This window comes from Hydra vulgaris, chromosome 14 (assembly GCF_038396675.1).
Source record: "Hydra vulgaris chromosome 14, alternate assembly HydraT2T_AEP".
NCBI classification, from domain to species: Eukaryota; Metazoa; Cnidaria; class Hydrozoa; order Anthoathecata; family Hydridae; genus Hydra; species Hydra vulgaris.
Window position 1 is genome coordinate 19,448,380 of NC_088933.1, and position 23,537 is coordinate 19,471,916.

The 23,537-nt window shown below is 24.5% G+C and overlaps 1 protein-coding gene across 2 annotated transcripts in view; it reads left to right on the forward strand.

Moving 5' to 3' along the window:
- Nucleotides 1–321: 321 nt before the first annotated feature.
- Nucleotides 322–23,537, forward strand: part of LOC100201116 (POTE ankyrin domain family member J) — a 52,219-nt gene continuing 29,003 nt past the window's right edge. Inside the window, exons 1-5 of one of the 2 annotated variants that reach the window (XM_065818372.1) lie at nucleotides 322–1,461; nucleotides 3,134–3,226; nucleotides 3,980–4,031; nucleotides 6,198–6,378; nucleotides 22,930–22,987. In XM_065818372.1, the coding sequence (XP_065674444.1) occupies nucleotides 3,185–3,226; nucleotides 3,980–4,031; nucleotides 6,198–6,378; nucleotides 22,930–22,987 (333 nt within the window). In that variant the 5' untranslated portion in view covers nucleotides 322–1,461; nucleotides 3,134–3,184. Of the gene's footprint in view, nucleotides 1,462–3,124; nucleotides 3,227–3,979; nucleotides 4,032–6,197; nucleotides 6,379–22,929; nucleotides 22,988–23,537 lie in introns of those variants that run through there. The other variant, XM_065818371.1, reaches the window with a different exon arrangement.

The following is a 23,537-nucleotide window of genomic DNA, read 5'->3' on the forward strand; positions in this document are numbered from 1 at the left end:
TTTTTCCTGTTTTTATTATTAGCTGCAAACGTATAGACAGGTGCTTATTTTTAAAAATAGGTTCAATTAAGCAGACATTATATTAACAGGTATTGAGTTTTTAATAGATTTAAAGTTACAACAAAAAAATAACTTGGTTTAACTATTATAACTTTTTTTGTGTGGAAGACTAAAACTACTTTGTTGTTAAAGCTAGACAAAGGCTAAGGGTTAACAACACTACTGCAAATACAGTATATTATAATGGCTAAATATTATGACTACTTCGTTAAACATTTCAAAATGTAATAACAACTTTGCAATTAACATATTATTTTTTATAGTTCCTTTGAAAAAATTCTTTTAATTAAAAGCAAATGGAAAGCAGAAAAAACCAAAACATATAATTGTACATTAGGATGGTAAACTGTTTCCAGACTTCAAAATGGAAAACAAGGAAAGCTTAGCTGATTTGGTATCTTGCATGCTTGACTTTGAAGTAGGCAAGGTTCTTGGAATACCAGTAATCATAAATACATCAGGTAAATAGCATGCAATAAATACATTTAACCTTGCAGATGAGTGTCCAAATATCACATACATGAAAGAATACTGAAGAATACTGTTCAAAGGCAGAAGTTTGCAAATCCATGCAAAACAAGTTCAATACAGTTAGTGAGGAGAATATTTTATAACAAAAATATAAAAAACTTGCTACCTTTTGCAAAAATATAAAAAACTTGCTACCTACCTATTGATTTTGATACTTCTTGGTGAAAGACCTCAAAGAAAAAATGAATTAGGTGAAACAAGGAAATTGATGAAACCATCATGTTTGATGAACGCTATCGATTTTGTATCCTACAACGGTGCTAGCTTTTATTTCTCAAGGATATGACTAGGACATGATTACAAAACTTAAAGCAGTATGTAAATTTAATTCATTTTTCTACTTTAAAAATTGGCTCTGCTCATCCAATGAAGTTGATGCAGCCTATAATGATTTTAAACTATACCATTGCTTACATAATTATTGTAAACATGATTAAAAAATAGCAAGTGAAGTTTTAAAAGCAATGGAAAGACACTTCTTGTACTTAAGAATACTTAAGAACGTGCAGTACTTAAGAATGTGCAGTATTGTCTCTATTTTCAAAAAGACTTTCCTCTCCACAATGGCAAATAATTGCTCAAACATTGCTTCAAATTCCTACCCATTAGAGATTGAAATGGGTTTTCCAACTTTTTCTGTTTTATTTACCCTCAGTAATGTACCCTTAGAACAGTTTTTATTTCAATCTTAAATTTAGAGCTGACTGGCTTTATATATCTCTTACTGAGCGGCAAAAAGATCCTAATTACAAAGAAGTTGAAACATTTGTGTGAACGTTGTGAACAATCTGTTAGTAATAGAGCTGTAAAATTGATTCAAAATTTTCCAACTAGTGTTTCAAATGATGAAAAATGAAAACAGTTTTTATTGTAAGTTGTTAAATGCATTAAATAAATTATCTTTACTGTTGAAAAAAAAAAAAAAATTTACAGTTGTATAGAATGACTAATTTTTATGTCATTTAATATGGTTTCAGTTACCATGTACTTAATCTTCTCTTTTTATTAAAACATAACAAATATTGAAATGCATTGCATTACAAACATTTTGTCATGTTTTTAGTGTAGAAAAATAAAGATTCATTCAGTTATTTGAATTAGGCGGGTTCATCATCAAATGATTTAAAATTTCCTGTAATAAAAATATACAAAGGAGTCTTTTCTTGAGCTAAACTATTTTGCACTAAATTTGATCTTGATTCAGAAATGTACAATAAAATGTTTAATAAATTAAATTTATTTAAGACATTTCAACAACAACAAAAAATATATTTATTGAATATGCTACTTCTTTGCTATATTCATATTTACTTTATAGATATTCAAAAATTTATATATATATATATATATATATATATATATATATATATATATATATATATATATATATATGTATATATATATATATATATATATATATATATATATATATATATGTATATATGTTTTATATATAAATGTGCAAAACACGAAATGTTGAGACAGGTAATTACTAGATTACTCTTATGTAACACCAACATAAAAATAGTAATAATAGTAATAAAAATCTTCAATAAGAGTAATTGTGAAGAAACCAACATTTTTTATAAGCAGTAGAAACTTTTATAGCTTTTTATCAAATTTTTTATCAAATAAGTAATGTTGTTAACAAATAAATGGATAACTAGTATGAAAACCCAAAGACAACACTCGTCTATTCACTGCGCAATAATTGAGGCTTGTTATGTATATATTCTTGTAATATTAAAGTTACAAATATATGCTTGTAACAAGTATAAACAAAATTTTGTATTTGATAAGCAATTTTACACACACACATTTGTAAATAATGTATAACATAAATTTTGATTTTAATTTTTATACATAGATATAATATATATATATATATATATATATATATATATATATATATATATATATATATATATATATATATATATATATATATATATATATATATATATATATATATATATATATATATATATATATATATATATATATATATATATATATATATATATATATATATATATATATATATATTAGGGTTATGACTGTAAATATTTTTTCAAAATTTTGTTTCTTCTGTGGTCACAAATGATGAACTTTTGTGACCTGATATTTATAAATTATTTATAAATATCAAGTCACAAAAGAAGTGAGAAATTATTTATTATAGTATTTTTCTCTTAAAGTATATTATATTGGGCCTCACAAGAAGTGAAATTTTATAGAGAATTTATAAATAACAATCTTTTTAAAATTTAACCTTCTTAAGAAAAATATTTTTTTAACTTTTGTTTAAAAATATTAGTTTTTTTACAATAAAATTGAAAAAATTGATTTCATTTAAAAGCTTTAAATTTTTAAACCCAAATAACCTTTTTTTTTAATGTGATTTTCTTAATCAGTAATAAAATGTTTAATTTATTCTTACTTACAGGCCAAAAAATTATTTTTTTGTCATAACCCAAATATCCTTATTTTGTCTGTGTATAAATAAATAGCAAATATTTGTAAGAGCAATAATTTTTTTTAGATGAAATTTTAAAAAAAGTGCAAATTTTTGGTTACTAGCAACATTTTTCAAATGGATTTACAGAGTTCCTATAATTATGAAGATGAGTTCAATGTATTGTTATTTTTACTATTTGTTAATTTGAAATTATTATAATATTATATAATATTATTTATAATAATATTAGGAAAGTAATTTTAATTTAGGAAGTATTGTAATTTAAAAAAGAATATTTCAAACAACTCTGTACAGTTTACTAATTTGAAATTAAGTTAAAAAGTTTTTATTTTTGTTTAATTTTAATTTAATATTGAGGTAAATAATAGTTTAAGTTTATAAAAGCTAATACTACAATATTTTAAAGTATCTGTTGACAAAGGATTGAATGTATTGAGATAACATAAAGAGTAGAGTTATCACCAGATTTATTTGCTTCAATTCGTAGGTGGCGAATAAATTTTTGTAGATATGTATTTCAATAAATTGTTGATTTTGCGGATCTGGTGTTAAGTTTAAAAGTGGAGTGAAAATGTGAATAATCATTCTTATGCAAACAAAGTGTGATGGTTTGGTGGTGCGTTGGTTTGGTTTGTTTAAAATTCCTTTGAGTGTGCTGAGACATATAGCATCAAGATGTTTCAAATATTCAGAGTTGCTTAAATATTTGTTTGAGGCAATTTACATATTTAATATTAAAATTCAAAAAAAGAAATCAAGTTTTATAATATTTGCAATGTTTATAATTATTTTTTATTTTTTATATTTTTGTTTTTAGATCAAAAGCTTGACTAATTTATTGAACATTTTTTAATTTTAAATAATTATTATTTTTGTGTAAGTTTTAAGATTTTGTTTTATTTTTTCAAGGAAATACAAGGTCTAATGAATGATTTATCAAGTAATCTTGTTGATACAAAAAGTAAGAATTGTTTTCATTTTTTTTTGTCTCAAAAAATAAAAAAAAATGTTAGTTTTTTTTATTATTTTCTTCCATACGTACAAAATAAATTTATTACTTATTTAAAATGGTGAAACTTCTCTACATATAATGTAATTTTAATTTAATGGTTAAAAGGCTGGCTGGTAGCAAGATTTCCTGGAATCTCAGAGAGGCTGGTTCTATCAACAGCTGTAAAATACCTGTGTATTACATTGGCATACTTATCTAAAACCCATATTACTCTTGCTAATTATAAGAAATTCTAGAGTTTTTCTTCGTCTAGCAAATTCACTTCTAACAAGGGTGTAAACAACTACTAATTACTTAACATAAAGACAAGAAAGAATTCCTAAGCGCTGATGATGCACCGAAAGAATTCTTAAGCAATGATGATGTTTGAAAAAGAATAAGTAAAAGTTTAGTGCATGAAGGAAGAGTTACAGAATGTGACTTTGCTGAATGTTGAGTCACTCAATATGATGTTGATGGTTGGGGGAAAAGGCGATTAATTTTTGAAAAGAGATCTAGGAAACAATTTTGTAAGACTGTGACAGGACTGTTATCTGGACCTCAAGAGTATAAAATGAGAAGTAACTTTAACAACAGAAGCAGGAGTGATTTGGATGTTGAATAGTAGATTAGTCTGTTTCTTTATCGTGACAATAGGAGTGTGTTCATTAGATTCTAGTGGTGATATAGAGAAAAAGTTTTTTTTGGGCATATAGTTCTGCCTTATCCATTGTAAAAAGGTTTTGTCTAACACCAAAGCCCCCTATTCTCTAGTCATGAAATCTTATATTTTATCTCAAAAATTAGTCTCTTGTGGCTTCTGAAGAATCTCTAACAGTATAAATAATGAGGGCAAATCTGTTATTCCACCTCTCTTGTATGGTTCAGATCGATTGTCACCTCGCCTAAAGAACTTTTCATCAATATTATCTCTTGATTCCACTACTTGCGTTCTATCTGATATAGTCGTCAAACAAGTTCATCCATTGCTTGACATTTGTATCACTCCAGCTTCTGTATCTAGAGTGATTTCCTGCTTAGACTCTTCTATAGCTTGTTACCCGGACAACGTACCTGTTATAGTCTTCCAGAAGTGTTCTCCGGAGTTGTTGTCTATACTTTCAACAAGTGCTTATCAGAGTCTTATTTTCCAGCCTGCTGGAAAGCCGCATCTGTCATCCCTATTTTCAAAAATTCTGAAGAGCGATCTGACTTGTCTAAATACCGTCCCATTAGTCTTCTTCCTACCATAAGCAAGGTTTTTGAATCTTTAATTAACAAACACTTAATCTCTCATCTTGAATATAATAACTTATTTTCTGATCATCAATATTGATTTCTTCTTGTTCTACAACTGATTTGCTAACAGTCATAACCGATAGGTTTTATTGTGCATTTTTGAAAAGTTAAAAAATTGGTTATTGCAAAAAAAACTAGAGCTTATATTTGAAATCAACGTTAAAAAATACATAATAAGGAAAAGAGTTTTTTTTTGTATACCTATGTTACTTTAAAATTATTTAATTTTACAAAATGTATATACAAGTAAAAAGGAAATATATTATCTAAGTAATTAATCCTTTTTTTGATTTTTTACAAGTTTTATGAATAAATACAAACCCTGAATAAAACTATCAGTTGACAAAAGTTACTGGCATCTTGGTCAACTTTTTAAGGGTCTCTTTTTTAAAATCCTATAAAAGCAGAATGTAACTATTCAACAATTTTGTACAATTGTTATCTTATAAAAAATGATAGTAAAGCTACTGTCAAGACTAGAGAAATATAAATTTTGTCTGGAAAAAAATAATAAAGAAAAAAAAATCATTTGCAAAAATTTAGAAAAATTGTTGATTTCTAAAGGTTATAGACCTCTAAAGGTTGGGTTATGTCTAAAGGTTAGGTTATATTGGCTTCTAAAGGTTGGCATCAATCAAATCAGTTTTATTAATATTAGTTTTTTTCTATTTTTCACATTTTCTTTCTTTCTTTTTTTTTTTGTATTGTTTATTTCCTTTCATTTATTTCTTTTTTACTATCATCTTTTTCCCCAATATATATCCTTAATAACTAATTTGAATTGAAAAAAATTAGAATATCTACCAGATTCACTTATATAACTAATTTATTTTACAGTTAAGAAAAATTGCACTGTGTTTACTTCACGAGAAACATACATTCTTACATGTACTAATGAAGAATTTAACGTACGTTTAGCAAACATGGATGCTGATGATCTTGAAAAATCAAAACGAGTGTTAGAAAATGAGCTAAGTTACATTGACAAGCAGTTGAAAGATTCTTTAAGTGCTGAAGAGTATATATTTTTTTGTTATTCTATATACAATTTCATATTTTTATTTTTTTTTATCACAGATTTACTTAATCACTTAACCACTTTTAAGTTTTGTGATTTGATCCTGGACATTGTCATACATTGCTATTTTTGGTTGCTGTGTAGATTTAGATTTGATATGTCCCCAAAATCTCAAAATTCTGTTTACCTTTATATATGCATATACATATGTATGTTTTTTTGTAGAAATAAAAAATACACTCTAAAAAAAAACCTGTTGCATACAACAGATCAATCCATCGTTATTGCACCAATGGTTTTTCTTTTAAATTAATGGATTAAAATTTGTATAGATTGAAGTCTGTTGATGTTAGTCCGTTAAAGATAATGATTTATTACATTACTTCAATGAAAAATCTTATATAATAAAGGAGTTAATGCACTTGCGGATCAAATAATTAGGTGTTGCAATTACGTTAAAATAGGGTTATTACATTAAACTCCCAAAAAATTAGGTACAAAAAGATCTCTAAACTTTTAAAAGAAATAATCTATTTAACTTACTCTTTATAGTGAAATTATAATCAAAACAAGAATAAGTCAAAACAAATGCAATTAGCTATATAAAATTTTTAGTTTTACAAAAGATTCAAACTTACAGTGTGATACCACATGGCACATGTCTAAAATTACAAGTTTTAAAATAATATAAACAAGCCATGTATAAACTTAGCTGTGTAACTATTTATCTAAATTAAATAATCTTAAAAAATAAGTAAAATCAATCATAATTCAAAATTATTGTTGCTCAATCTGCTCCAGCTATAAAAATTATGAGAAAATACTGACAATTTATAAACTTACTGCAAAAAATCTTTTATCTATGAAGTAGATATGATTATCTATGACGTAAATATGACTACCTATGATGTAAATACGATTTAGGGTCCTGCAAACAAAAAAGTTTTTAACAACTTTCTTAAATATTTTTGACATAACAGACAAATTTATTTAAAAAATAAAATAACAAAAAACAACAGTTTAACTGTAATACTTGAACGTAAGTTTATCGATGTGATAAAATTTTTTCATTATTAAATTGTGAGGTAGGTATGTAGAGTTCAATGTTTTACAGCACCAATATTTGTGCTAAATTTCTGCGTCATGTTTATTGAACTTTGTGTTATGACTGTAGGGTAGGATGGTATTTTGTTGTTTGGCCTTTTAGCATTTTTTATTACATTAATATTTATTATAAATAGAATAATTAAACTTTATTAAAATGTGACTTTTGACGATGAGCTTTATAAGTGGATTTTTTGACATACAAATCTTTGTTGTATTTTGTGCATTCAGTAAATGTCAAAGATCATCAAAAGAAAAGAAAATATTATAAATGTTTTAAGAGCCATAGTTAGAGATATAAGATTAGGAATCAAATTATATTAACTTTAATTCCAATTTAATTAATTTTAATTCCAATAGACCTTTAGAGACGTAATAGACGTTTGGATTAGAAATGAAATGGAAAAGAAATAGATAAAAAATGATATAACAATTTAATCCAAGGGAAAATAAGTAACAAATCCATATATCAAAAATTTGGTACTAAAAATCTCATAACATTTTGTAGGATAATTAATACTTTTATAATTTTTTCACCTTAAAATACTGTACTTAAGGACTTAATATACAACATATGCAACATTCTAGTATTAGTATATTTTTATACATGCTACATATCTATGCATGGGATGTTTATGTAAGTCTTTATATTTCTATATACATATGTATATATTTTTATATTTCTATTTACTTATTTATTTATTTATATTTTATTTTTATATTTATATACTTCTTTTTGTTTTTTTTACTCTTATTTTTTTTTCTTTTATTTTTTTTTCTTATTTAACAATAAAAAATGCTAAATTATGCATATAAGGAAAAAAAAACCCTCGCTATAATTATTATATGAGCTAACCAACGAGCAATGAAAATCATTATACTATGATAAAAACATCTTTGGAACAAGATTTAGGGGTCCTAATATCTAATGATATAAAATGGAAAAATCATATAGATATGATCGCAGGAAATGCAAACAAAATACTTGGTCAAATAAAACATTGTTTCATATACTTAGATAAAGACCTAATGAAACTGCTGTATTATTCGTTAGTTCGACCTCACTTGGAATTTGCTTCACCAATTTGAAGTCCTTATTATAAAAAAGACATCAATAAAATAGAACAAATACAACGAAGAGCAACAAGAATAAGATGTTTAAAAGGTATGAAATAGTGATTAAAAGAATTTGGATTGATGTCAGTTGAAAAACAAAGAGAATGGAGCGATATAATAGAATATTATAAAATTGAAAATGATATTCATAAAGTAAATTAGAGATACCCTTTAATAAACAACTTATATCCAAAATTAAGAGGTCATAATCAACGGTTGCACAAACAAAATGTTTGTATTTTGGAAGCAAGAATGCATTACTTTACTAATAGGATTGTTAATAAATGGAACAGTCTAACCTATGATGTTGTTAATTTGAATACATAAGAAACATAAGAAGGGCAATTCTAAATAAAAATTAGATGGTTATTATTTTGTTATACCACGAATTTCATTAATATTTTTTATTTTACTGTTCTCTACTTTAAGTCACGAACTACAGTTGAGTAACTCACATATTTTCATATGTACAGTTAACATTATTATTATTATTATTATTATTATTATTTTTTTTTTCATATTTTTTAACTTATGCTCTTTTAATAAACTATACAAACTTTTTCATAAATGCTATAAAAATTATTAATAAATATAAATGTGTAACATCTTATAAATTAACATAAAAGTAATAATTTAAATGTTATATTATTTTATAGATTTACTTTCTTAGTAGGAGTAATTTTGGTGGTGGTAGGAATAATTTTATGGTACCTTTTAAATACAATTTCAAGGTCATAACAAGTTTTTATATTGACGGTTGATATGATTCTAATGTTACATACTTGATGAATTTTGTAATGTAAAAACCATTTTACATTATTACTCATTACCAAAAAATGTTGGCATTTATAATTTAGAAATGCCAACATTTTTTGGTAACGAGTTATTGATTCTCTGTTAATTTAACAGAGATAATATTTAATATTTGATAATATTTAAGATAAATACTTAAACATCCATTACTTTTTCTAATGGATTCTTTTTAGAGTGTAATTATGTCTTAAAAAAAATTGATCATGACATGAACTGAAAAAAAAAGTGTTATTTTTGTGCACAAAAAGTATCAAGACTATTACATGTTCAAGCATGTTTAATATTAAATGTTTTTACATGTTCAAGCAATAAAAAGAGAAACCACTTTTGATTGAGATTGAAAAAAAAAATAACTCAGCTATGTAATAAATTTAGAAATATTTGCCAGATGTAGTAACAGAGGGGGCTAAAAAGAAAATTCTACAATTTGTAACTGTCGTATTTGCAAACTAACCAGTGTACATAAACCTAAACAAGAGGAAGTAGCAAGTTTTCCCATAGATATATAAAGTACTGGATACAGCATAGGCATGCTGGCCATAAATTTTAGAAAATATTTTGAAACCGAGCTACCGTTGAAAAAGTGACATAGAGTGAGGCAAAACAATTTTTTACAAATTCGTAAATATTAGTTTAATAAAAATAATATGTAATATAAAATATGTATTATAAAGCATATTACTGTTACAAAATGTTTATTAAAATTAACATGTATTAATAAGTTTCAAGAGAATTTGTTTAATAAACTTGTATAGTTTTAATTATTAGGCTATTAGGCTCATGGCTTGAGCCTATTAACAATTCATCAGTAGCACTTGAGTCAAGACATCTGAGGATTTGATAATAAACAGTTATTTAAAGTGAAGTTGTACTAGCAAATAAAATATACAGTCTAAATTTTAACGTTATACTTTTATTGAATATTGATTTGGTTTCAAAAAAATGGTGTTTTCAGAAGATTAACTTATCATTTTTATATACATCTATATCTATGTATATTAGGGCAATTCCATTTTACCATTTAAAATTGGTATAGATGTGGAAAATTCTGTAACAAAAACTAAGTATAATGGTGTAATTATTTTTTAATTAAAATGGTTAATTGATAAGGGCAAGGTATTTTAAATCTTTTTGTTATAAAAAAAATTAATATTACAAGTTTAACTAACTATGTTTATAGCACGCTGTATGGAACAGTAAAACAATAAACTTCTATACAAATGATGTAAACAAACCACCATAATAGTAGTAATTTTTTTTTTTAAATAGAAGAAAGTTAAACTTTGTTATATATTGCCAACAACTTTCGTTGCAGTCAATATTCATATTAGTCAATATCTTTATTTAAACATGTTTTTATGTTTAGTAATACATTTCTTGCTGTAATGATTATAATCAGCAAAATATTCATAATTTATAAAAGTAATATAATTATATTATAAATATTTTTTATTATAGTTAATAATTTTATTTTCAATTATAATATTAAAAATAATGATCTACAATTTCTACAATTTGTATTAAGTGCATTGATCTAATTGTAACTAAATAAGAAATAAAGTATTGTATTTTAAAATATGTAACTGCATCTTGTTTTCAAATAAATAATAAATAAAATGGGAAAAGTTGCTAAGTCCCTTAAAAGTAGAACTCGCTGCACAAGTTCTCAGTTTGCAGGACTACCAAATGATCTTCCTGTTAGCAACCTCCCCACATTTAAACAAGTTATACAGTTTAGCTACAAACTCAATAAACAACTCAGTGCCAAAAAAATAACTGATCAACAAATTGTTTCTCAAATAAACATTAAACTTGTTGAGCTATGGAGAAAAGTGAACTCTAAACTCCCCTTGATCCATGAGAGAAGTATACGCAAAAAACTTGAGTTACTTTTTAAAAGAGTTTTGTGTGCTGAACATAAAAAATCTAAAGGGAACAAATCTAGCATCGTTTATTTGGAGAAGAAATTTAATTCATTATTTGATTTGTTTGCTTGTAATTGTGAACTACCTATTGCTAATTGTGATGACAAGTATAATAAGAACTTTTTCATCGAGTTTTAAATTTAAATAAAATTTTTATTAACTTACTTTAAATTTTTTGCATATTTATTCTAAAATTTAAATGATATTTAACAACTTAATTAAATCATTTCTGCAGACTGGTTAGATGTGACATTAAAGATTGTTTAAAAAAGCATATATTGTGCAATTGTGATGAAGAAAAAAAGGTATTTAGCAACTAAATTTTAAAACTACAAAAATAGGTTTTTTAAGGACATTTATTACAGCAAAAAATATTTTATTAGTAGTGTTTACTATTTTTTTTATTTAGGTACCAGTGAATGAAAGGGAGTACCTAAAAGACCAAAGAGCTAAAAAGGGTGGAAAAGCGTCATTTCAGATTGGCAAAATTGATTAAAAAGGACTAATCAAGTTAAAGAATAAACAAGTAATTGGAACATTGTATAAGCAAAAGTCTTGTGTGGAAAGTCTTGAAGAATTGAATTTAGTGATAAATAAGCATATTGTATATTTGTATATTAGTGATTTGTAAGTACAATTAAATATTTAGAAAGAAGTGTCTTAAATTGGTACTTAAATTAGTTTAACCAGTGGGGTATTGGGCTAGCACAACTGATATCTAATATATATATAACTGCAAAGATATTGTTTAATTCAAGTATATATAATTTTTGTTTAGTGTGATGATCCTTGTTCTGATGATAATGATTGTGATGATGGTGAAAGTAACAATGATCCAAATTTTTATGAAGAGATGTCTACTTTATATAATTACAAACACTTGCCTAACTTTGCAAAAGCAGCAATACGAATTTGTAACAATGCCGCTGCTTATTTAGGTACAGGGTTACTAATTGACTATGGCATAGTAACAGCTGCTGAAATAACTAATATAATTACAGAAAAGAAAGTTTTTAGTGTGAAGTTTAGAATTGGAGAACAACTTGACATTGACCATAGTCACCCTAATATTACATGGATGGTTACATTGACCCTATCACCCTAATATTACATGGATGGTTGGCCGTAAAATATTTACAATAATGTTCTTTGCTATTAGTGATAGCAACCAACATTAATATAAGCCTTAAACATTAGATTCGAAACATTTTTTGTTACATGCTTTATTCAACAAAAGTTTATGTATTCGCACAAAAATACCCAATTTTAACCATTTTTAAATGTTAAAGCCCGAATTAGGTTTTTAATGTGCTTCGTTTTATACATTAAATCTTCCACGCCCATACCAATTTTTGTTTATGAAAAACTTTGCTCAATGGAATTGCCCTAATGTATATTTTATTTAATATAATATATACCTATATTTATGTATAAAATAGATGTTTGGAATATAGTATATTGACAAAGTACTTAATTTGTTGTATCAAGAAATTTTTTTTTCAGTGTTTTTTTTTAAATAAAAATACTATATATTGTTATTAATATATATATATATATATATATATATATATATATATATATATATATATATATATATATATATATATATACATATATATATATATATACATATATATATATATATACATATATATATATACATATATATATATATACATATATATATATATATATATATATATATATATATATATATATATATATATATATATATATATATATATATATATATATATATATATATATATATGTATATATATTAATAACAATATATAGTATTTTTAATGTCTACATTATAAACATATTATATATATATATATATATATATATATATATATATATATATATATATATATATATAATATATAATATATCAGGCCTTGTTAAGAAGCGTTACGCAGCTCGCATTTTGCTTGCGAAAAGGCGATTTGCCTACGCGTTCAGCAGTTTTGCGTTACGCAAAAACTTATATCTTTTAGAATATTTTTAATTATCTTTTGATATCGTTTATGTGACGTTTATTCTGAAGATATAAAGTCGTAACTAAAAGCATTTAACCGCAATTGTAAACTAATAGATTTTTTGTTAAAGAAATAGTTTGTTTAATAATTTTTTTTTTTTTTGTTAAAAATTAGTTAAAAAAATTAAAGTGTTTTAAGTTTTATCTTAAGGAATTAAATATATAAATTCCTTTTAAATGTAAAAATTGTTTTTTGTCATAATAGTTTAAAAAATGCACGATTTATTTTAATGTAAATATTTTATTAATAAGATATTTTGTTTATTGTTAATTCAATAACGTAAAGTTTTAATGACGTTTGTTTAATTTATGAAAATAAATTATGATCAGGAATATGTTATCGGTAACTGATAAATAACAAAAAAAAAACTCTTTATTGTTTAAAAACATTATTAAAAGGAGTTCACAAATTAAATAAGAAAAAATTTATTAACAGTTAATAAAGTAATCAAAAACCAACTGTAAAATCATAAGAAAATAAACAAACATTATTTTACGTTTTATGCATAAAATATTTTATTGAAAAAAATAATAAAAATGATTTTTTAAATAAGAACTTAGATTTTATTTGTAACTTTTGCTCTAGTGAGAAAAAAACTAACTGTTTGTATGATTTTTAACGCGTTAATAAAATAACTTTAATTACAATGCGATACTTGAAAAGATGCTAGTGACGCAATATAACTTCTAACGATGCAAAATATATTTGCTGAGTTACTTAGAAATGCGTTACGCGTTTTCGCTACGCAGCGAAATCTCATAACAAGGCCTGATATATATATATATATATATATATATATATAATGTAGACATTAATTTCTTTCACTGGTTTTTGAACAACACAAGTATGGTTAGTTTGTTTCGAACTTGTGCTCCTTGTATGTAACTTGTTGCACAGGATGAGACATGGTATAAATGTTGATCTAAATAGACTTCTATAATCAAATTGATCATTTTAACCAAATGATTATCTTCCACCGGAAATTCCTGAATGTGATTTGTAAGTCCTTGAAAAATTGCTTTAAAAAATAAACGACAGCGGATAGTCAATTTTAAATGAAGAGTAGATTTCATAAAAAGTTGTAGTTCTTATTTCTTTAATTTTTCTTTAAATGCTATGCCTTATAAATTTTTCAACTAAAGAACAAATTACAATAACATCTTTTTATGGATGAAGAAGACCACCTCTGCTTTTTTGATCAACAAGTAAACTTTGTGAATTATCATCAGTTAGAGATGCAGTACAGGCCTTACATTTAATAGATCTTTTTAGTTTTCTACTAACAAATCTACCTATATACTTCACCACATCTTCAGAATATTTAGACAATTGTTATGGTTCCATAAAACTTACTGGTGTAATATCCTCATTAGCTATAAATAAAGTTGAATCATTGTCATTTAATTTACATTCTTGATGATTTACAATTCCTTTTGTTACAGAAAGTATTTGTGTAGCATCCTGAGCTAAACAATTACCAGTTTTTATGTTTCGTAATGAGTGATGTACTAACAAACGCCAATACCTTGTCATTGTCAAACTGTTTTGCTGATGAATTGTTATTGAAACCACCTTGACTTCTAACAACACTAAAGAACATTTCAATATAATCTTGACTCAATTTGTATGTCAACAAGAATTTAAATTGGCTTTCTGGAGATAAAATCAAGTATCGGCTAAGTTGAATTACTGATTTAAGGCTAAACATAAATCCAATGAAGCCAGTTTTTTGGTTTGTTTTATAAATTAAGTTATCAGCACTGTCTGTCAAACTGGACAAGTACTGACATATCATATTGACAAAATTTGTACAGTGTTCCAAATTGCTTAAAGAGATAAAAGCTTTATAATTTTTACCAATAAAATTTCGACTGTTTAATAAATCAAAACTTTTGTCTATAAGCTGAATAAAATTGATAGTTGGTCCACAATCTTGAAACTCTTTTAATTTTAACTTGTTTGCACAAAAATTAAGAGCATTTGCAACACTTTAACTTAAGGTTTGTGCTGCCAATTTCACTTTAATTTTTTGTTGTTTCTATTCTATATGGTGTTTTTTCAGTTTATTAGCAGTATGAATTCCTTCTTTTGATTGAAGCTCATACAATCGTTCAATGAAAGCATAATTAATAATTCCATTATTACTTTCTTTTAGCAATTTCTTTTCACCAAAGCAATTTCTAACTAATTTTAACATATAGCAATTTTCAAGCATTAAAAATTAAAAATGCTAGTTCTGCACTTACTGGATGTTAAAGTATGGTTTCAGATTCCTTATATCACTAAAGTCAGCACCAAGAATTTTCATCATAGATAAATTTGCATTAAAAGTTAAAGAAATAACTTGAACTTTAGTTTTATGAACTTTGACAAGACATTCAAAAATGTTTGTTTTCTCGTTTGAATCAAGTCCATCTGTTAAAAAATCTGCTATTGGGATCTTCCAATGTCCATTAACAGCAGCTAACAACAAAACAAAAGCTTCTTTAGCAACACCAACACTGTCATCATTAAATCCTGTTCCATAATTAACAAAGCCATAGGATTTATGCCCATCCCAATCAATTTGCTTTCGAATTGACATTTCGTCCATCATCATAACTACATAAAAGTTTTTAGTTAGATCATTATTTTTCAAATTTAAAATTTGGAAAGCTTCATGACTAAAGCCTGGCTGTCCATTAATACTACTATACCATTTTCTCAAAGTGTCTGGGTGAGGAAGACAAGTGTCTAAGGACTGAATGACATCATCATATGCTTTTGCTGAGTAAAAATGCAATGTTAATGCAAAAGTTCGAAATGATGGAGAGTATTTTAATTTGCTTTTGGATATTAGTTTTCTTTGAATTAAATCTTTAACACCATTAAGACTATTTAAAGTTGCTATGGCTTCATCACTATTTAAACATTTTTCTTGTAATTCATTTATCACATTTTAAAGTTTTGCAACTTTTTTTTTGAGTCTGCGCTTTTGTTGCTTTACACATTTGATACGTTTTTTCTGTAATTTATAAGCATTTAATACAAAAGATGACTTCTTGTTGACGGTTTGCAAATTCTCTGAATCAGTCATTTTTTTCTTTCTCTATCTGTTTTTTCAGCATTCTTTCTCTTTCTGTGCTTTTTGAATTTTACTAGTGGTTGGTTTTAAATGTTTTGGAAAATCAAAAATTGTTGGTATTGCATCAGGTTTCAGATATTTTCTCAAACAGTAACCTAGTGTTTTGCTTTTGTCAAAGCAATTTTTAGAAAAATGATCTGAACAAATAAAACAAGTGGAAGAGGGGACAAAGTTCTTTCGTTTTGTTGCAAGAATCCATGCTGCTTTTTTATCTGGATTTACTGGAAATCTATTTAAAAATGCATAGCTAAGATTCATTATATATACAGTGTTTGTCTTAAAATTAACATAATAAATTTCTATTGAATCTTTAAAAACAAAATGTTTAAATTATATAGATATTAAATTCTTACCTATGAAATCTCTTGGAAACCTCTTTAGCAGATCTAGCTGTACACCCAAAAGCACTGCACGAATTAACCACTTTAAAACAAGTAAATAATCTTTAAATAAATTGTACATAAATATATATGTATATTATAGATAAGTATATTATACATAAATATATATGTATAGTTTTATATTCAATATTAGTCTCTTAAAACTCCATATAAATCTTGCATTATACAACCATATACAAGTTTGTTTGGTAATTCATGGCATATTATTTTAATAAAATTAATATTTGCATTACAGTATTTGAAAATCTTATAATATGAAGTCAACTTGAAAGATTTATTTTATTTAGTTCATCTGTAATTAAAATATATATGAACCATAAATGAATAACAAATTTCTTCAAACTCAATGTTTTATGAAATACAAAATATAACTTGAAATTAAATTATAAACATTGTTTTATGCAATACAAAATATAACTTGAAGTTAAATAATAAACATAGTTCAATATATGTTGATTAAACTATATTATTCTGCCTCACTTTATGTCATCAAGATAAAGTTTGCTCGGCTTCAATTATTTCTGCCTATGAAATCCAGTAATTTATATATCTATGAGTTTTCCAGTAATTAATTGTAAATTTGAAGATTTGTTTATTATAGATTATTAAGAATTTGATGTTATAATAGAAAATTTGAAAGTAAAATAAAAATTTTCTATTATTAAGTGCAGAGATATTAAGAAGTTTGTAAAATTGCTTATTGTGATTAAAAAGATGAACCAAAGCAATTCAACAGTAAAACTTAGTATTGATTGAGGAAAAGGCTGAAGTAATAAAATTCATGTAACAAGTTTGTTTATATATCTTATTCCAAATATGTTCCTGTACAATATGATTTAGTTTCAAACTAAAATAAACTGTACAATATTTTGTAAAAATAATAATTTTCATATTTTAGATGTTTGAAACCTATTGTTAGAATGTAAGGATGAGCATTAAGAAGTTGGGAAAAATAATCATGAAGACAAAAGAATCTCAGTTTTTTGAAGAACCTCAGAATTCAAAATAAAAAGAAGATTCTGTAAAAACTTCTTTTTTACTAGCTTTAATTCTAAATGTGTCTGAAAGTCATTTCTTTATTTATGTACTTAATTTAAATGTTCCTGAAAGCCAATCTTTATTTATGTACTTAATTTAGGTTAGTCTTCTATGTTTCTGAAAGCCAATCTTTATTAATGTACTTAATTTAGGTTAGTTTCTATGTTTCTGAAAGCCAATCTTTATTAATGTACTTAATTTAGGTTAGTTTCTATGTTTCTGAAAGCCAATCTTTATTAATGTACTTAATTTAGGTTAGTTTCTATGTTTCTGAAAGCCAATCTTTATTAATGTACTTAATTTAGGTTAGTTTCTATGTTTCTGAAAGCCAATCTTTATTAATGTACTTAATTTAGGTTAGTTTCTATGTTTCTGAAAGCCAATCTTTATTAATGTACTTAATTTAGGTTAGTTTCTATGTTTCTGAAAGCCAATCTTTATTAATGTACTTAATTTAGGTTAGTTTCTATGTTTCTGAAAGCCAATCTTTATTAATGTACTTAATTTAGTCTTAATTTAGATGTAGTAAAATAATAATATGCAGTTGATCTTAAACTTTGTTAAATAATTGTTTTATCTCCAAGTGCTATGGCTACACAACCTTGCCATATATGTGAATGGAAAAGAATGGAACCATTTAAAAAACCTTAGAACTTTTGATTAATTAATTTCCAAACATTAGATGTTTAAATAATTTTTAAACATTTTAGAAATGTGTTGAAGAAAGAAATGCTAGCTAAACTTAAACTAGGAAGAAAATAAAAAAATTAATAAAGAAAAAAGAAAACAATTCCTTACAAAAAAGAAAATATATAAGCACTAAAATAAAACTCGAAACTCAAACCCCAGGCGAAAATTACTTTTTGTTACATTTTTAATTGCTTTTAAAAACAATTACTTAAAAATTTGTCTTTTGAAACGTTTTATTAAAGTTATGCAAAATGCTTTTACAAATTACTTCTAATGATTGTTTAATGAATGATCAAATTTTATTTAAATTACTAAAAAGTGTTATATATAATATTTTTAAATTGTATAAACATTTACTTTTTCCTAAAAGCTTTAAAAAATTTTTTTTTTAAAATATCGGCCAATTAATATAGCAATCTTTAACATTTAATGCTCTGATTAGTTAGCAAGTTTAAAAAAAGTTTAAATAATTCTTTGTAAAAATAGAAACAAAAAAAAAATGAAGCAGTTAACTCATTTTATTGCAACGAAAGATTTAATTCAACTTAATCATAACTTAAAGTAACTCAAAAAATTATCTTTCAAAAGATTTTTAGAAAAACATGGAAAAGTAGTTTCAAACAAATTCTTATATTTAAATTTCTCATAAAACATGTCTACATAAAAAAAATTTAAATATAACATTTGATAATTTAAACAAAATACGTTTATTTTAAACTATCACTATAATTACTTTTTTATTTTATTTAAACTCTTCACGTAAAATAAAAACTTAAGAAAAGATCAACAATTAAAAGTTATTCATAATGTAACAATTTTTTTTATGGCATTTGAATTGTTAAAGCATCAAAACTGCCATGGTCAAATTGTAAAAAAAAATATTATAAGTGTGGTCAGTTACACCCTGCAATCCCACACCATTCCTGTCCAAGCCTGAATATATGTGTTTATTGCTTGTTAACATAAAGCCATTGGCACAGGGGCTTAGAATTTACAGAAAATTGGTTAAATCTTATTTTGGACAAATACTCCATCATGAATTTCAAACATGTAAACAAACTTTGAGGATCAATACAGAACACTTGTTGAAGATTACAGAATATTTTTTTGAAAATTCATGTTTTTTTAAAACATATAACAGGCCTTGTTTTAAAGCATAGAGCAATTTACGTACACGTTAAGCGATTTTACATAAGCAGTAAGCGGTTATGGTTAAATGATTTTTTATCATTTTTTAACTTTTAAATTATTCTACAAATGGTAAGATAAATAAGTAATTAATTTTTAAAAAAATCGCATAAACTTTTGATTGATGTTTATGTAAAAATATTTGTTACAAAAGTTTGAATGACAGTTATGTTAGATATAAGCGCTATTTACTAATAAAAAAAAAAATTCAAATAAAATTAAAAATTAATTTTTATTTTGTTTATAATTTAATTTAGATTTAAAAAATATATAATTTAGTTTTTATTCAAAAAATATATTTAAGTTTATTAAAATAAAAGGTGAAAATATTACTAAGTATTGTTCAGTATATACATTTTATTTATTCTTCAAAAAAAGTTTGCTCATTTTTATTGTTAACGTAAGTTAAACTTAAAAAAAAAAAAAAAAATTGCTGCGATTTAACGCAAGTTAAATCACAGCAATTATTTTTTAATATACAATGATATAATCGTAATAAATGATGTTTGGAAAAATAATCTTTGCTTTCACAACAAAATCATTAATAAAATAAAAAAATTTTAATAAAATAACGTAATTTTTTTAATTTTTTTTTATTTGTTACTTGTTAATTTTTTTTTTAAATAAAAAATCATTTGTAGTTGCAAAGCCGCAAATAGAAATTTAAGCAATAATCATTTAAAAATTCAAAAATTTAACATATTCATTTATGCAAACGTCGAGAAAAGAAAGAAATTTGTTAATATCAAACATTTTTTTAAATGTAATATTAAATTTAATTAATTGATATTAAAAAAATAAATAAAAGAGAATAAACTACAGACAAATTCCCCTACAATAATAATTAGAAAGAAGTTAAATAATATTTAACTTGTTTTGCAATAATTAATACTATTGCAGTAATTAAAAAAAGTTAATGTTTTTAAAAAATAAAAAAATAAAGAGAATTTTATGACATCACATTAAGCTATCATATGGCCCTTTAAAAAAGTAAATATTTTGGTAAAAGGGATTTTGTATATAACATATCAAACATAATTACATGTTGTAATGAATCAATATATGTCCATGGTCAAATCACAAAACTAAAAAGTGGTTAATGTGTTTAGTATCTGTGATATGTTTAAACTAATTTTTTATGTTTATATTTAGCATTGGCTTAAGTTTTTCTGTTTGTTTTTTAAAATTAATACTTAAGTTTTTTCATTTGTTTTTTAGCATTGGTACTTAAGCTTTTCCGTTTTTTAATTTTAAAAATGAAACATTTTAAAATTAACTATACACATTGCATTTAATTTTGTTGTGTCAGCAACACTTGACAAAAGTTTAGTTGACAAAACAACAACAGATTTAATCTGTACAAATGTATCATTGTCAATCTGGGTATTGTGTTTAAATGCAAGTTTTTCTATACTGAAAATTAAACTTGACTTTTTTGTAAAATTTTTAACAAATGTTGCCTTTAAAGGCATCGTTGCAACTTATAACATTACAGCAATTTTGATGGCATCACTGCAACTCATCCTGTTCCAAAGTGAAATAATAAAAGATTATCACCAGTGAATTGAATCAAGTTCATGACACTGGTGATATTCAAAGGTTCTTACCACTGTCATGAATTACAAATTTGTGTTCTATATTAGCATTGTTTGATCAGTAATAGAATTAACTTTGATTGATATTTGAGATTGACTAAAGAAATTTGACAAACCTCTTATATGCAAAATGAATAAGCAAAGACCTAAAATAGACACTCAAAATTTCAAATTTCTCCATGATAATGCTCGAACCCATGTGACTCAAACCATCACAAATTGTCTAAACCAAGCTGGAAAGACTTAGCTCTATCCAATTATTGGCTATTCGACTTAATAAAAAAAAATCTTGATGATGATACTGGTGTCGAAAGTCAAAAAACTTGCATAACTAAGCTACTTCAAAGTATACTCAAAGAAGAATATTAAAAAATGTTTGACAAATGGCTTGAAAGGATGTAACTTTGTATAGATAATAATGGACATTATTTTGAACATTTAATAAAATAAAAAACTCATTTTTTTTTGTTATAGGGGAGTTCTACGAACTTTCCTAACGACCTAATTAAATTTGGTATACAATATTTCTACACATTTATCAATGATATTGCTGCTATATGAAGAATATAATTTGTTATCTAATATTATAGATAGATAATTAATTTTGTTGATGAGGTTCAACTGTCAATGTTACCCCTATATGGGGTAACATTGACAGTAGTATGTTTATGCTGTAAATGTGTTTGTTTTAATATCTGAAACAACAAGATAAAGTTTTACGTCTTCAGTTTCTGATGTTTTGTTTTTACCAGTATTATGCAACATTGTTAGGTGTTGAATTTTAACTTTTTGAGAATGTTGGATTTTAGACCTGTTGACATTTAATATCTTGGTAGATTTTATCATAAGATTAACTCTTTTAATTTAGGGATTGCTTTGTTTGATTCCATTTCATGTAATTGTGAAAGATTCATCATATGTAAGCACTCCATCAACTTTTGCTTGATTCTTGGCTTATGGGGTGACTTAAGCATTCCTGTAAATATGTTGTTATTTATACATATATTATTTAAATAATAATATGTTATTTATACATATTATTATTTAATTAGTTATATTTGTTCATTTAACATCTGGCTTCATTAAAAACATTTAATCAAACATATGTCAATGTTACCTGCATGTTAAAATAACTCACGTTACCTTACAGTGTATTTTCTTCCCTTTAACAATTTTTAAACAATACGATCTTGTAGTTAATTAAGTTTTCTATATATTTTTTGTGTTAACTTTAAAACCATGAAAAATAAAAGACTTACAGATTTTAATAAAATTTTGTTGAAGAGTGATATTGATACATTTTTTATATTTTATTTTGTTAATAAAAATTATTTTACTGTTAAAAAGAATTATAGTTAGTAAAAACAGTTACAACTTTTTTTTTAAGTAAAGAAATTTCTCATTGTCTTTGGTATCACTCAAATGGTCTTTATCAATGAACAGTTTCTGTTTTTTTTGCAATAATGTACATAACTAATATGTATATAATAAAAATGTATAATAATTTATATTTAGAGACATTCTAAAAAACAAGAAAGAAATGATATGGCTGCGTTTATCAGCATGCATCGAGGTATTTTTTTGTTATCTTTTTTAGTCTAGATTAGTGAATTATTTATATAAGTATTTATTTATGTTTTAATACCTTCAATTTTAAAAAAATGAGAAACAAAAGCTAGATGATTGTTTAAAAATTTAGTATTTGCATTACAAACTATCTAGATCCATAACTTAGAAATAAATAGATTTTAGTTGTGTTTACAAGTAAATTGTGGAAAAACAAATTTTTGCTTCAGCGGTTTTTTTATTTGTCTTCAGTTGCAGTCAAAACCAGTCTCTATCTGTATAAAAAATTCTTCACAGTCTTTTTATCTGTATAAAAAAATCAGCAAAAACCCACTACCTCGGTGTATATTAATTCACCAATAGAGTGGTGAGTCGGAATGGGTAATTTTAACTAATTTGTTATTAGAGTGCATAAAAGTAATTGGTTTTAATAAATTATAAACACAGGATTCTATCTTTTATAAAAAAAAACTAATTCTGATAAAGATCTTAACAACATAGTGTTAAGGTTATATGTTTTTTAAAATATTTTTAAGGTTATAAGTTTTGATAAAAAT